At 31.0% G+C, this 17,282-nt stretch overlaps 1 protein-coding gene and 1 long non-coding RNA gene across 6 annotated transcripts; one reads left to right on the top strand and one right to left on the bottom strand.

Moving 5' to 3' along the window:
- The first annotated feature begins 11,081 nt into the window (after positions 1-11,081).
- On the top strand, positions 11,082-14,795 carry LOC139847821 (uncharacterized). 5 transcript variants are annotated; one of them, XR_011759709.1, is made up of 9 exons: positions 11,082-11,380; positions 11,858-11,904; positions 12,161-12,296; positions 12,726-12,805; positions 12,913-12,969; positions 13,087-13,122; positions 13,232-13,331; positions 13,972-14,025; positions 14,557-14,795. It is a non-coding gene; the product is annotated as an uncharacterized lncRNA (long non-coding RNA). The 5 variants fall into 5 exon arrangements; XR_011759708.1 differs by having other exon boundaries at positions 12,913-13,144; XR_011759706.1 differs by having other exon boundaries at positions 12,913-13,122.
- Positions 14,796-15,041: 246 nt separating this feature from the next.
- Positions 15,042-16,895, bottom strand: LOC139848513 (geraniol 8-hydroxylase-like). Its single transcript, XM_071838242.1, has 2 exons — positions 16,026-16,895; positions 15,042-15,683 (listed from the first exon to the last, which is right to left on the bottom strand). The coding sequence occupies exons 1-2, from the start codon at positions 16,893-16,895 to the stop codon at positions 15,042-15,044; spliced, it is 1,512 nt and encodes a 503-aa protein (XP_071694343.1).
- Positions 16,896-17,282: the final 387 nt, after the last annotated feature.

Here is a 17,282-nt window from a genome sequence, read left to right on the forward strand (position 1 = left end):
TTATTATTATTATCATTATTAGAAAAAAAAAAAAATTTCTCAAAATTATTATTATTACTATCATTATTATTATTTTGACATTAATATTATTATATTATCAATATTATTATCATAATAACTATTATTATTATTATTATTATTGTAAAATAATTTATTTATTATTATAATCAATATTATTATATCAAATAACTATTAGTTATATAAAAATCATATTTATTACATATAACATAACTATATTAATACTTTTATAATAAGTATTAGTAAATATAATTAATTAGGTTATTAATGAAATACCTAATTAAAATAACAATTAAATCACTAATAATATATAAATTGTTCAACTACCATTATATGTGTTAATATATATATATAAATGATATAGGTTCGTGAATCCGAGGTCAACCATGCATTGTTCAGTTTCGTCATATGTATTTTTACTACAAAATACAGTATGGTGAGTTTCATTTGCTCCCTTTTTAAATGCTTTTGCAATATATATTTTTGGGACTGAGAATACATGCGCTACTTTTATAACTGTTTTACGAAATAGATACAAGTAATCAAAACTACATTATATGGTTGAATGAACCAAGCCGAATATGCCCCTTTTTACTTGGTAACCTAAGAATTAGTAAACCGATCTACTAATTGACTCAAATCCTAAAGATAGATCTATGGGCCCGACGAACCCCATCCAACGTACCGGATGCTTTAGTACTTCGATGTTGTTTTATATCATGTCCGAAGGATTTCCCGGAATGATAGGGGATATTCTTATATGCATCTTGTTAATGTCGGTTACCAGGTGTTCAATCCATATGAATGATTATTTTTTTGTCTCTATGCATGGGACGTATATTTATGAGAAATGAAAATCTTGTGGTCTATTAAAATGATGAAAATGATTATTTATGTTAAACTAATGAACTCACCAACCTTTTGGTTGACACTTTAAAGCATGTTTATTCTCAGGTACGAAAGAAATCTTCCGCTGTGCATTTGCTCATTTTAGGGATATTACTTGGAATCGTTCATGACATATTTCAAAAGACGTTGCATTCGAGTCGTTGAGTTCATCAAGATTAATATTAAGTCAATTATAGTTAGATATATTATGAAATGGTATGCATGCCGTCAATTTTCGATGTAATGAAATATTGTCTTTTCAAAAACGAATGCAATGTTTGTAAAATGTATCATATAGAGGTCAAGTACCTCGCGATGTAATCAACTATTGTGAATCGTTTATAATCGATACGAACTTCGTCCAGATGGATTACGACGGGTCGCTTCAGTTGTATCAGAGCGGTGGTCTTAGCGAACCAGGTCTTGCATTAGTGTGTCTAACTGATAGTCGTTAGGATGCCTTAGTGAGTCTGGACTTCGATCGTGTCTGCATGTCAAAAGTTTTACTTATCATTTCTAGTCGGAAATCATCTGCTTATCATTCTTAGTCTAGACACATCTTACTGCATTGATTGCATGAATAGTGTATAGACAAAATTCATATCTTAGCATATCTACTAATCCATATCTTAGCGTATCTGTCACTGTAGACTTTATCTGACACGTTTTCTTAATTTTCTCCGTAATTCACGAGATCTTTGGAAGTATGTATAGATATTCTATATATAATTAGAATATCATTCGATATTCGAAAATCATTTTATATCAAAACCCTTTAACTGATCATGAGAGATGGATCCTACACCTAGCTTGGATTCCATTAGTTCCGGAAGCGATTTCGAGATGTATATTGAAGCAGACTCCGAAGTCAATGAACCAGAAGTGCCTCAACCATTTAGTTATTTTTCTTTCTGGAGGAGATGGGGATGGGTCTGAGACTTACTCACTCGATGGAGAAATGAAGAAGACGAGCCCTACCGCAAACCAAACTTACCTCCTAACATCGGAGAAAACGATGTACTCACCGGTGAACCTATACGCAACACTGTATTCACCCTTCTTACTAAAGTTTTCCACCTCGAAGGTCGCATTACTGCAATCTCAGAAAATATTCAACCTCTACTTTTGAATACCAATTGAAGGGGAATATTAAAAGAAGTTAGGGAACTTCGAATTGATAATCAAGATCTATCGAATCAGATGAGTGGATGGATAGAAATGATAGAGGATAGAATAGAAACTCTGACAAGAATGGTGCGTGATCTACAAGCTATACTAACTACACCAACATCATCACCAACCTCAGCACCAACAACACTTGTAGCACCGACAGCAACAGTACCACCATCAGCAGCACCAGCAGCATAACCAGTACCAACAGCAACAATATCATCACACGTCTCAACCTCGCAATCTATACCTCGAGCATAATCATCGTTCTACGAATCGTTCTACGAATCGTTCTACATAAACTATCTCCGTCCTTCATGGTGATTATGTAATCTCTAATGTTTTAGAGATTATGTACTCTAGTATTAGCCATAAATCTGATGAGTTTAATATCACATTGACTCACTAAATCCATAATTTCGTCTGAAGAAAATATATATGTATATATGCTTTCATAAAGATTGTAATTAAAAGTTTTATTGTACAAACTGTTAATGGTGAAAATATTTTAACGGGTAGGTAATACCCGAGGAATATTTAGATTTCACATTAATAAGTTACACTGTACATTCTTCGAATCAGATTCAATAGTCATTTACCATCCTATTTACAACCACAGATATACGTATCCGTTCACCGCAGAATAACCATTTTCATTCAATTTCATATTTGGATTTTGACCTATCAGAATCCAACAAGTGGCATAATGAAGAAAACATTTGACAAAATAAAATTTGTTAGAAACAAACAAATTAACCATGAGAAATTTTGTTAAGAATCCACGCTAACAAAATCCTAACTAACTGTTCCTAGCTAACTGATTACATTTTATTTATCGTAATTTAATTATCGCAATTTTAATTATCGTCATTTAATTTCTGTTATTTACTTTACGCATTTTATTTATCGTCATTTAATTTCTGTATTTATTTTACGCACTTTAAATATCGGGACACGTATACAAGGTTTTGACATATCATATCGACGCATCTATATATATTATTTGGAATCACCATAGACACTCTATATGCAGTAATGATCGAGTTCTCTATACAGGGTTGAGGTTGATTCTATAATAATATATATAGTTTGAGTTGTGATCGAGTCTGAGACATGTACACGGGTCACGATACTTATTAATTAATTCGAATATTATATATATGAATTATTGAATTGCTAACTATGGACTATCAACTGAGGATTACCAACATTGGACAATAAAAATGAATTAAAATATTGATTATAATATATGAAACTAAACAATTCTTCAAGTTTGCCACTTGATTTCATTCTAAACCTCATTTGTATCTTGACGATTCCAATCTGCGTACAAAACATTCATAATTCTTGAAAACACATCAATCGAGAGGATGAACCGACCGTACTTCATCTACGGAAGAAAAGATTGATGCATATAGTCATGCACCTGAAAACACTCGGAACCTGATTAAACGTTTAACACGTCTCTGTGTTAGCTCCTTTGGCATTGCTATTATTGAAAATAACATTGCAATTTTTTTTTAAATTAGCCAATTTTGTCACAGCTCCAGCAAGTCAACTTCGACTTTTCGATCAAAACAACCTTATTATAATCATGATATATATGCGTGCTCTTTTTTTGTTACCGGAGAACCTTTTATATTCCACCATATTACCAATAGATGTACCAGCAACCTCATTGCTCCTTGGCTTAAATCTCTCTGACAAATCACTATATTTATCTATTGAAGTCTCATCATGTACTCATCCACATCTTGTAACAAGAATTACCATACCAATTACCGGAAATCAGCAAATCTGTATTGTGAGTCTCGCAACGTTTCCACATCAACTGTTATATGTATCTATATAATATTTATTTCTTAGAACTATGATCTTTCATTCTGAAATTCTGAAAAGCACCCAGTCTATGAATCAATACTTCAAAGTTTGAAAAAGCTGAATGAAGTAGCAAAAACTGTAAACGACCTTAACAGTCAAAAGTTTGATTATAAAGAAGGATACGTTGGAAAAGCTCAGAAAAGTTGGAACAGAAAAACGAATTGAGCTGACCACGAAAGAGATCAAGGACAAATACAAGGACCATACCCTATATTCAAAGAATCCAGGTAATTCTGGATCTGTTGAAATCTTTAGAGAATATCTTGCTCCGAAGTCATGTTAAAATCTTGCGGAAAATTTTCTTCACCATCCTTCGGTATTAGAAATTCCAATATATCATCGTATCTTTCATTATAAATATCCTTCATATTTATGAAGATATTTTTATAACTATTCTTATCTGAAATCATTAATCTCTTCCTGATATCAGTGTTACATCATATAGAAACTGTTAGTTTTTATATTCTGTAAACTTTCGAGCTTAAAATATGAATGTTATTGAAGTAATGTTGGGAACTGATGCATGAGTTAGTATAATATAATGACACTTGATCAACGTTGTTATATTACAGTAAGTCATGTTGAGTTTCTAAATGGAACATGATGATTCACAGATTATAACGTCATCATGTGCCATGTTACATAACTCTTTCATTCTGCTTAACTTCTGAACATATCAAGAAAATATATTATTGATAGTTCTATTCTCAGTGATTCAGGTAATTTGACAAAACAAATCGTGCTACTACCTTTCCTTTCTACCTTGTATATTATGATAATTCGAAACTCCATACCTATGAATTCTGGACCGTTACTTGCGAAAAGTAAACAAAAGCATGAAGCTCCGAAATAGAAAGGGGGTATAAATCGCAGCAAATAAGAGAGCGCATTAACTGTGGATGACAATAATTATAGGAGACAGAAGCAGGGACATTGAAATATAAGGGAAGATATAAAATCCAACAACAACGCAGAAATTACAAACCATGGATATTAATACGAATAGCAATAAAAAGACACAGTATAATTAATAATAGTATCACCCCAAAGTAATAGTAGAAGTAAACAAATTCTTCTGATGGAAAATTGAAAAGAAGGATGACAGAAATAATAATTAGGAAAATATTAGGGATTAGAACTGGACTAAGCATTTTCACAATCTTTTGGATATATGAACTAAGAAAGAAAGTATAGGAATGGTGAGAATAATGGAACGGAAGAGCTTAATTTATAATGAAAATATCAGACAGAGTAATCAAGGCAAATCACCGTATTTAATTATAGAGATCTTAATTTCTTTATTCGCCGAAGAATCAAATCTTTTAGATTTCGAAGATTTTCTTTAAAATCCATTGCATTCCGGAATTCAACCAAGACGACGTCAAAAGTTAAGATGCACGTTACTTTCAAAAATTCAACCATGACTAGTCAAAAGTTATGATGAAACATGTCCTTCTCATTTCACTATTTAGTGATAGCTTCACTAGTAATCGAATTATCTTATCTATATTACTCAACAGTAATAAAACTCTATTTACCTGCTCAAATTCGTCATGAAAACATTTTTAATGTTAGCTACGACAACCACGATCAAATTTCGGGACCAAATTTCTTTAACGGGTATGTACTGTGACGACCCGGAATTTTCCGACCAAATTTAAACTTAATCCTTATATGTTTCCGACACGATAAGCAAAGTCTGTTATGTTAAGTCTCAAAAAAGTTTAAATTGTTGTCATACATTCAATTACCCTTTGACTGTTTCTGACGATTCACGAACAATTGTTGTCAATAAATATGTATGTATATATATATATATATATATATATATATATATATATATATACATATACATACATAAATATGAATATAAGTATATGTAATAATTTGAAATACAAATTAAAATTTGATATGCATAATTTGTTATATTAATACCATTATTACTATAAATGTTAATATTATTAATATCATTATTATTATTACTGAGGTTAGTAGAATTATTATAATTATTGTTATTTTATTGAGGTATAACTTATTCTTATTGTCATTAATGTTATTATTATTATTTTTATTATCATTATTAACATCATTGTTAATAAATAACATTATCCTTGTTATTTATATTATTATTATTATTATTATTATTATTATTATTATTAATAAAATTAAAAGGATTATTATTATTATTATTATTATTATATTTATATTTATTAATTAGTGAATATAGTACAGTAGATAGACACAAAATTAGTTGAAGTTCAACATCAACTTTTATATTTTTATATCTGTGATATCTTGTCCACAACCCATCATTAATAACCATCACTATCAAGTACCATTCTACCAGCACGTTTTATTTTATTTAATACTATATTTATTTAATGAATTCTATAGACAAATACAAGAAGTTAAAATTTGTTAGAAGTGGGATATACTATGTTTGTTCCTCACACGAATATCAATTGTAATATTGTTTTTGTGGTTGATTGAACTCCACTCATGTCGACCTCAATCATCAATAGAAAACAACTGTCAATTATATATACATGTAAATTACTGTGTTCTAATTTCAATATCACTCATTATCTATCTTTATATATCCATCCCATACATATACATGCAGAGACACAAAACCAAAACCACCTCCATTAACTCAAATCACCACCGGCTACACCTCCTAGCATAATCGGCCACCGGTAACCGCCATTCAACACCACCATTTAATCTCCACCTTACACCCCTGTAACCCTACAAAACAACCACCCATTTTTGCAACTCTCTTCGACTACTACTGTACATGAACCACCGACCATCACGACAACCCAATACCACTTCCATCATCGAACTACTACTAACACGAACCACCATAGCTCAATCAACATCTTCATTATCGTACTTCCCTGTTCTCTTTCTATTATGTAACTCGCGATCAAAGTTGCTACTCCATTTTCTATGTTAATTAGTTGATCACACCACCACTCTCATGATAATAAATCAACACACTCGCTAAATTGAAACCCACTTGCTTCTCAGTTTCGATCACCACCGTAACTATTAGCATCGATCACCTCAACCGCCACATTAAAACCCATCGGTCATGATGTTTGTTGCTACTATCGCTACGCTTCTGTTTCAATTCATAACCAAAACCAAAACCCACTTGTATTTCGATGTCATTGTTGCTACTTCTTCTTCGTACACTCATCTTCTCCTTCTCTCACTCCTAGTTTCTGTTTCTATTTCAATCAACCGCCACCCTCCATTAATTCTATTTCTATACGATATTAAGCATTGGTGATGATGATTAAAAGAAACGATGATATTATGAAAGATATGATATATGGTGATATGCATTAGATGAGGAGTTCGTTTATGATGCTGCAGCAGCTACGTTATTTTTTATCCATCTTCTAGTTCTTTTTCTATATTGCAAAAAACGATTGGAGGTAATGATAATCCTTTTTCTTTTACCTAGTGGACGACATGTGCTGATTAAACAAAAATCCATTTGACTTAATGATATACTATGATAATAGAGATATTTAAGGAGATAAGGATGAATATATAATTAGGAGTTAGTGATATTACAGCTCCTCCGTTCCTTTTTGTTACTAAACCGAAAAGCAAACAGCATCCTTTTTGCAATGGGCCATAATCCATGGTAAACTATTGGGTCGGTGACAAGTAAATTGGATTTGGGCATTTGTTTTGCGAGTGGACCGAAATCTTAATTAGTTATAGGGCTGTTTGATTTGATTATGTTATTGGGCTGTGATAGTGGCCATGATCCACCTAGGTTATTACCGTCGGGATGTTTTTTACTAGGATAGAGAGATCCATGATTTTTTTTTTTAATGATGGTAAGTAATACCAATATGATGAAGCGAATATAAGGATGAATGATGATGATGATGATGATGATCATATGTAATGTACGATTTGATGAATATTATGAAAACAGTGATACATGACATGGATGATGATGATCGTGATAATCGAATATGATTAGGAGTATGTTATGACTATGATTATGATAGGACTATGATCGATGTTATATTGTGATAATGGTGATGATACCGTGAGCAATATGTTAATATGTTGATATTATCGATGATGATATCATGATAATGATGATGGTAATGATACAGGGATATAGATGATTAGAGGGTGTTAAGAATGAATATGATTATGGTTAACAATGAAATGATGGTTATAAAGATGATGATGATGATTCGAATATGATTATGTATGATGTTACGGGTATGATGGCAGGATCGATAATGATGATACGAAATTATGATAATAATGATATGTTACTATGATTAATGATGAGTCAAAACAGAAAATTAATTTAAGATATTAAAATCTTAATAATAATAATAGAAAAACTGATACAGTGTAATGGTTAAGCATGTTATCGGGTTAGCGGGAGGTCGCGGGTTCAAACTCGGATTTGGGCATTTTTTTAAGGACTACTTCTTTGAGGTAGTTTACTTTTTACCCATTATTATCATTATTATCACTTTTGTTAAAAGTATCATTTTTATTATTATTATCACTATTAGAAAAATTATTTTTTTTATCAAAATTATTATTATTACTATCATTATTATTATTTTGACATTAATATTATTATATTATCAATATTATTATCATAATAACTTAACTATTATTATTATTATTATTGTAAAATAATTTATTTATTATTATAATCAATATTATTATATCAAATAACTATTAGTTATATAAAAATCATATTTATTACATATAACATAACTATATTAATACTTTTATAATAGATATTAGTAAATATAATTAATTAGGTTATTAATGAAACACCTAATTAAAATAACAATTAAATCACTAATAATATATAAATTGTTCGACTACCATTATATGTGTTAATATATATATAAATGATATAGGTTCGTGAATCCGAGGTCAACCCTGCATTGTTCAGTTTCGTCATATGTATTTTTACTACAAAATACAGTATGGTGAGTTTCATTTGCTCCCTTTTTAAATGCTTTTGCAATATATATTTTTGGGACTGAGAATACATGCGCTACTTTTATAACTGTTTTACGAAATAGACACAAGTAATCAAAACTACATTATATGGTTGAATGAACCAAGCCGAATATGCCTCTTTTTACTTGGTAACCTAAGAATTAGTAAACCGATCTACTAGTTGACGCAAATCCTAAAGATAGATCTATGGGCCCGACGAACCCCATCCAACGTACCGGATGCTTTAGTACTTCGATGTTGTTTTATATCATGTCCGAAGGATTTCGTGGAATGATAAGGGATATTCTTATATGCATCTTGTTAATGTCGGTTACCAGGTGTTCCATCCATATGAATGATTATTTTTTTGTCTCTATGCATGGGACGTATATTTATGAGAAATGAAAATTTTGTGGTCTATTAAAATGATGGAAATGATTATTTATGTTAAACTAATGAACTCAACAACCTTTTGGTTGACACTTTAAAGCATGTTTATTCTCAGGTACGAAAGAAATCTTCCGCTGTGCATTTGCTCATTTTAGGGATATTACTTGGAGTCGTTCATGACATATTTCAAAAGACGTTGCATTCGAGTCGTTGAGTTCATCAAGATTAATATTAAGTCAATTATAGTTAGATATATTATGAAATGGTATGCATGCCGTCAATTTTTGATGTAATGAAATATTGTCTTTTCAAAAACGAATGCAATGTTTGTAAAATGTATCATACAGAGGTCAAGTACCTCGCGATGTAATCAACTATTGTGAATCGTTTATAATCGATACGGAGTTCGTCCTGATGGATTAGGACGGGTCGCTTCAGAGATAAGGAAGAAGATAAGCCTCATTTACTTTTATTTTCTTTTTCATTAACAGCCCTTAAGTTGTTTTAAAGTTTCACTTTTAAATTTATAAATTTAATTTATTTTATTTATATGTGCGATTTATGACGAATGTTTACAGTATACCATAGTTGATATTTGGTTCATATATTTCTAGTAGTGTACATGAGATAACATCATACTATTTAGTTATTTTTTTTACAAGCAACTTTATTTTTATAACTTCATAAACATCTGTTTATATAAAACTTTTTTTTATATAGAAAATATTTATTTAATTAAAAAGGATAAAATAAATGATAAATAATAAATATTTTCTCTTTCCAAGACACTGAACTGACACTGAACCGACATTCTTCTCAACATGTCAGTCCAGTGAGCATCCAGTCATCAGCAAGACACTGAACTAACACTGAACTGATGCGTCACCACACCCAGTGCTCTTAATAGCTTGCTAAACGTTGGAATTTGTAAAATATAATATAATGATTTTTTAATATGAGAAAATGTTGATCGATTTAATTTCCATTTCAACTTCTGGTATCGCTACAATCTTTCTCTTGATTTAATTTCATTATTCTATTTGACGATTTCATGCACCAATTATCGATTCACAGGTTACTGTGTTAAATTACATACACGGAATGTGTGTCTAATGTTTATGTGTTTATTTATCTAAATTTATTAATTCATCTTTCTAACATTTGGTATAGGTCATCAGGTGATTTTGTTTATTTGCTGATTCACCTTTTGAGATCATTACACTGATTCTTTTTATAAGTTGTTTTGAGTTCATTTTGCAGTGCTATAGCTGGTGGATGTTCATTTATGTATCATATAAAAATTCTTTTAAATAATTTTATTAACTTGTTTTTGTTAACCCGAAAATAAGATATGGCTACTACATAAATTATATCATGTGTCAGGCATAACTTATTTGATTTTAAGCCATCTATTCTATTACATGCTATGAAAATGTCAATGTAATGACATCATTAAATAATTAAAACCTTAGGTTAAAAAATTCAAGGGACACATGTCACCTTCTAAGACCCTTCTCATGACATCATTTATCCCCAATTTTTAAATTAAAAAACATATTAAAAAATTAATTAATTAATTTATAAATAAATTCGGATTTAAAATAAATTCATATTTAAAAAAATTATAAAAAATTACTCCGTATAGCGCGCTTCAGTTTTATTTTTAAATTAAAGCTGCTTATTCTTGAAAAATGTATAGCACGCTTCTTCTTTTTTTACTTTTTCACTTCCATGACTATTCCTCTTTCATCAAAATAAAAACCCTAAAGAACCCATCACCGTCGCCTAAACCACCACTCAAATCATCGCCATCGCCACCGTCAGTTCTATCGCCACCACTGCACCATCGTCGCTATCACTGCACCATCGCCACCGTCTTATTTTTGCTGATTTCATTTCTTCCTTCAAATTGCTCCATATTCAAAATTCAAATGGACGATTAATATCAAGTCTTTCCCTGCAGACTTAAAGGAATATTTGGATTTGAATACTAAGCTGTGATTACGATATTGTTACTTATATGGTTAGTTTTTTTATTTTAGAAATTCTTACGGTATATATATATATATATATATATATATATATATATATATATATATATATATATATATATATATATATATATATATATATATATATATATATATATTATCTTCTTTCGGGATATTGTACAAATGCTTATCATGATACTCAAAGGTTTTAGGAGGTTTGTTTCCGTTTTGTTTGATTGTATGTTTAATTTTATATGCTCATATTATATGCCTAATTATATGGTTAGTTTGCACACCAAGTGTTTGTGATTATGTCTCATTCAGTAGATGAATCTACACCTAATCAATGAACGTTTGATGAAATATATCAAAGATTTGTGCTTTTGATTTGTATTTGGTAAATGTCAAATGAATAGTTTTTTTATATGTTTAGGTGATCTTTAAGTGTTTTCTTTTGGTATAACTTTAAGTTTTTTTTTACATTGATCAACTCATGTTTTGTCTTGCAGGCATCAATTTAAACCAATTTAAACATGGACCATTGTTTGTGTTCAAGGTAAATTTTGTACATTTTGATTATTTATGTATATTTGCAATCGTCTTGCAAAGTTGCTTTGTTTTTATTTTTTGGATTTGTAGGATTATGATCGAACAACTCAGTTCTCTATGTCTCTTTTATAGTTTGAGAATCTGAGAAGCAAGACAAAGTGGGTGTCACTTTGCAAAAAATGTCATGAATATTCATCATTCGTGAATTAGAATATTTTTATTTTATTTGATGAAAGTTACTTTACAATATTAAATATATATAGGTATCATCTAGTGTTGGTTAATGCACATTTGAAGACAGAACACAGAAGATGATGATTACATCAATATTGTGAACAACTAAAAGATATGGCAGTTATTTAAGAGGCAAATGGGTACACTTTCTTCATCCAATTGTAGGTAATATTTATATTGTTTTTATATCTTTTTTTGTATAATAGAAGTTAAGTTGTTCAATTTCAAGAGGTATCAATGTTATTGTCTTTAAATTGTTGTTTGTTCTTTTCTTTAAAATGTAGGTTTATTATATCTTATGTTACACATAATCCTTCTTCACATACACGGACAATAATGTTTTAAATAACCTACTTACGAGTTCAAGAATGTTGGTCAAGAATGTGCTTATAGTGCCACTGACCTTTAAAAAATACTCATCAGCCCTCGTGTTTCACTCTGTTTACGCACACCATGTCATAACTCCGTTTACTCTAATTGCTTCTGAAGATTTATTCTTACGAATTTATATCAACTGCAATGTGGTTCTTGCTTTATTAAATGATATTATTGATTTTTATATATGGTTATTTTTAATCTTAATTTGTATTTTAGTTCTTGGAGCGAAGATGGTTATTAGGTTCAAGAAGTTTCAGTGCAACTAATCGGAAATGGGAGAGCTTTATCATAGTATAGTATGTATTCTTAAATTCTCTTTAAAAGATCTAAAATTATAATCTTGAACTTTCATTGTCGATATGTATATCATGTATTTGAGTTGATGATATTCTTTGATCTGTAGGGCGATTGGAAACAATGAAATCAATGTACCAAATCAAATCCCTTGACCAATTACAAGGTAATCTGATCTAGACCTACAACAAATACTACACCCTTTTTTGTCAAGTGTTATATGGTTTTGGTATATTCATAATTTTATATTGTCAATTTGGGGTTAAAATGTTGAAAAACCAAGGGCAAGTCATGCTAACTGATGTTACTGTGTTCTCAGGTAATTAGTTTGACTTCTTCTTGTGAGTTTTATTAATATCTATATATTGATTTTGTTATGGATGGATCTGATTATCTTTGTTCTGAAGGTTTTGATTTTTCCTTTTTAGGTTGTTTTATGGATTATCAAATTAAAACAGGCATTTTCTGGCTTCTCAACATTGTAGCAATTAAAGGATGTGGTATTGGGTTCGGGCACAATACTACGTTGTAAGTTTATGTTTCATTTATGGGGTTTTTTGTATTAATTTATGATGCAAGCTAACCATTGCTGATTAGTGCTTTTAGTATGCAAAGATGCCGTCAACGACATTGGAATATAATTTATGATTGTTAATTAATATATCCAGTTTTATTTATTTATTATTCATTTATTTATTTTTTTTCATTTTGGTATTTTGAAATATACCCCATAGTATGATCAGTCTCTTAATTGGACCCTTAATGTATCAAGTATGTTTGTGTTTTCTATTTACAATTCCCACCTTTTTCTCCATATCTATCTCCCCCTTAAACAAATTGCTTATGCCAATTATAAGCATTTTATTTAAGGTATGTGGTAAATAATGTTTAAGGTCATCCTTAAAGATCACGTTATTTTGTCCAAGTCTTAGATGACAACGTCTTGAGATTACATTAATGTGATCCTTATTTTGTCTATACGTCTTAGATGTTTTTTTGTGGAGGATGAACACCTATCATATTTAAAATGGGTTGAAGGTGAAATGTGATTATGTATGTTACTTGAATTGACCCATTCTAAAGGGGTTGAAGTTGCTATGGTGTTAATTATTTGTGTTCTCTTTAAGAGATATATCATGTTTTCATTTATATGTTATTTTTTATATAGGTAGCTGTATTTCTTCAAAAGCTAAAGTTGATAATTCAATCAATGGCATCTTGGGTATGTTTTACCCCCTTATATCCCTTTTTAAATATCGTTGCCTTATGTGACTAAAAGGTATACTTTTATTTTTATGTGTATAATTATATTTATATTTGGTAACACTGTCATACATAGCAATAAGTCAACTAATGTAGTAGTCTAATGCCATATAATGTAAAGGTTTGTTTTGAGTTACTGTTGACTATATTTGCTTTAAAAATTGTGTTTTGAAACCAAACTATTCATTCCTCTTTTACATGTTGTTGCTTTACCTTTCATCTCATTTTATGAACTAATGAATTTGTACTGTTGTAGTGTGTCTATATATTTCAAGGTGAGTAGTGTCATGAGTGGTTTGCTGTTTTTGAAGTCTTAAGATTTTGGTAGCAAATGATACATTTTTAAAAGGAGCTGTACCACTGAACCAGGATGTTTGAATTTGCTTATAGAAATGATTATTTGATTATAAAATAATTAGTTTTGGGTGTTTGGATGAAAATATAATGTTCTATTTGATTCATATTCTTCTTATGCAGGCTTTCTTGGAAGTTGGATGTTCGGGGTTGAAAGATGGGCAAGTTTTAGCTTGCATATGCACGAGACAGAAATCATAACGTATCATTCAATAACATTTCCTTTAAAATCCCATGAATGCACGGGTCTATGCACTAGTTTAAAAGTATTTGTAGTTGCAAAATCACCTGAAAGTTGGCTACAACATAGTTACATAGATGCACTTTTTATCATTATCATATGATGAACAAACAACTGAAGTTTGGACTTGAATTTGGTCTTAGTAAGTTACATACAATTTACATTTTCATTTCATATGCAAGTATCTCTCTGTCTACAAGAGCTATTTCATACAAGGCTACAACTGATTTAAAACTCACGAAACTGAAACACATAATTTCAAACTTATGTTTTCATATGCAAATCAATCACTCAAATCATTCATTTTCATATAATAATGATGAAATACCAAAGTTTAAAAACTCATAAAATAAATTGCAAATGTATCAAATATAACATATTCATATGTTCCTCTTTTCACCAGAGTCTACCCACTCAGCTATATGAGTCGGAATCGGAGCAGCGAGAAGAGGTGTTGCCCTAAGCAATGTAAGACCAAAAATGTCACTCATGTCCATTTCTTCTTTCGGATATGGAAGCTTCCAATCAAAATGATACACGAGTGATGCCACCATTAAGCTCACAACCCGATAAGCCAACGGTATTCCGGGACACATCCTTCTGCCTGACCCGAATGGTAGAAACTCAAAATTTTGACCCTTGTAGTCCAACTCGCTTCCCATAAACCTCTCTGGATTGAACATCAATGGGTTATCCCAATATTTCGGGTCACGTGCAATGGCCCATGCGTTGATCATTATTTGTGTATCTTTTGGTACTATATAATTATTAAGTTTTACTTGGGCATCTGTTTTATGAGGAATTAACAATGGTACAGATAAATGAAGTCTCATTGTTTCTTTGATAACGGCATGTAGATAAGGTAATTCTAGGATTTTCGCTTCTTGGATTATTCCGTCTTTGTCTACTATCGTTGTTACTTCATCGCGGAGTTTTGAAAAGATATCGGGGTTAAGTAATAATTCAGTCATTGCCCATTCCGTTGTGTTTGAGCTCGTTTCTGTTCCTGCTAGAAACAATTCCTGCGGATTTAAAGATATAATAACATTAGCATCAACTTCTTCAATCTATAATTGATACCCATGTGGTAGTTAAAAGTATGTTACAAATTTGTTATTGTTTATTGTTTTATATAACTTGTACAAAACATTGTTATCTATTTAAAGGAAAGGATTAACGACTTTTGTTGTTATTCTATAAATTTAAGCCAAAAAAAGTATAAAGTACTAGTTTTGTGAAGTCGGTGTCTTATTAACATGTGCAGAGCGTATCATGTCAAAAAAGTACTCATATACTAATTATTTGAAATGAAATTTATAAAGACGATCGATGGGCTAACAGGATTTAATTAATTAATTAATTACCATAAGTAGAGTCTGAACGTGTAGGAGTTTGAAGTCTGATTCATGATCCTCAGCGTAATCTAACAGTGAATCTAACATATCACCAAACCTCGAAAGCTTTGATTCTCGATGCTTTAGCCTGTCATCAATGAAACCTCGAGTCATCTTATGTAACCAATCATAGCCTGTTTTCGATTGACCTCGTATGTTTTGAGGATCTAACGGCTTTAAAATTGGAAATATGTCTGCTATATTGAACTTCCCGTTTGTAAGCATTATTGTCTTCACCGCCGTTTTAAACCCACCGATATCTTCAGATTCGTAGGTTGTCACATTTTGTGAAAGAATCGTGTTTGACATCATATTTAATGCCACTGCGAATGCTAACTTCCCTATGTCAACATTCGTTTTCCCAGAGTTACAAAGAAAGTCAACCATTCCACTTACTACATTTTGTCTAAGGTCACGAAGTGTATCGAGCTTATGTTGGTGGGTGAGGAAAATGTTGAGTGCTTTTCGAATAGTACGCCATTCTTCATTTGGTGAAATCCACGCCATTGCCACTTTATGAGTTTCTAAAACGGTGACTGCGTCTGGGATATTACGCCCAGAGCAGAACTCGTCATTTCTTTGGAGAATTTCTCTAGCAGCGTCTGGTGTGGATGCTATCACACTGGTGACGCTGCCTAAGCGGATGGTCATAAGTGGACCGTATTTTTCAGCTAGTTTGGCTAATGACTCGTGTGGTTTTGGACCGACATCTAGTAAGTTTCCGATGATGGGAAGGCCAGTAGGGCCGGGCGGCATTCGTCTTTTACGGTAGAGGTCAAGTATACGGATGAAGAAAAGGAAGAAAATAATGGAAGATAGAACTAGATATACAAGCTCCATGATGTGTGAGTATTATGTTTGTGTCTTGTTTTGTGAGTAATGATATGTGATGCGGTCTAATTTATAGAATTATTGTGCCAAGTTGAAACATTATTTTATTCATAAAGTTATTATTCAAACACTGACACTTGATATATATTTTACGGAGTACTAACTATAGCAACAGATACTACTCCGTATAATATGTGGGGCAAAATCTGTTACGTCTATTGTGTTGGAGGTCTAGTAGTTTGACCCCTAAACAAATTTTTGAATGTTGGCTGCTTTCATTTATTTATTTTTATTTATTACTTAATTGTGTTTTTGTTTTTTCACTTAAGATTTTTCTAGAGTGTGGTTCGACCATATCTTTGAAACTTGATTGGAGCCATCGGTTAATTATGTGGG

This window comes from Rutidosis leptorrhynchoides, chromosome 5 (genome assembly GCF_046630445.1).
Source record: "Rutidosis leptorrhynchoides isolate AG116_Rl617_1_P2 chromosome 5, CSIRO_AGI_Rlap_v1, whole genome shotgun sequence".
Lineage (NCBI taxonomy): Eukaryota > Viridiplantae > Streptophyta > Magnoliopsida > Asterales > Asteraceae > Rutidosis > Rutidosis leptorrhynchoides.

Coding starts and splice junctions, on each gene's coding strand:
- LOC139848513 (XM_071838242.1), bottom strand. CDS start 16,895: ATGGAGCTTGTATATCTAGTTCTATCTTCCATTATTTTCTTCCTTTTC. Junction 15,684..16,025: donor ACGTTCAGACTCTACTTATG/GTAATTAATTAA, acceptor TTAAATCCGCAG/GAATTGTTTCTAGCAGGAAC.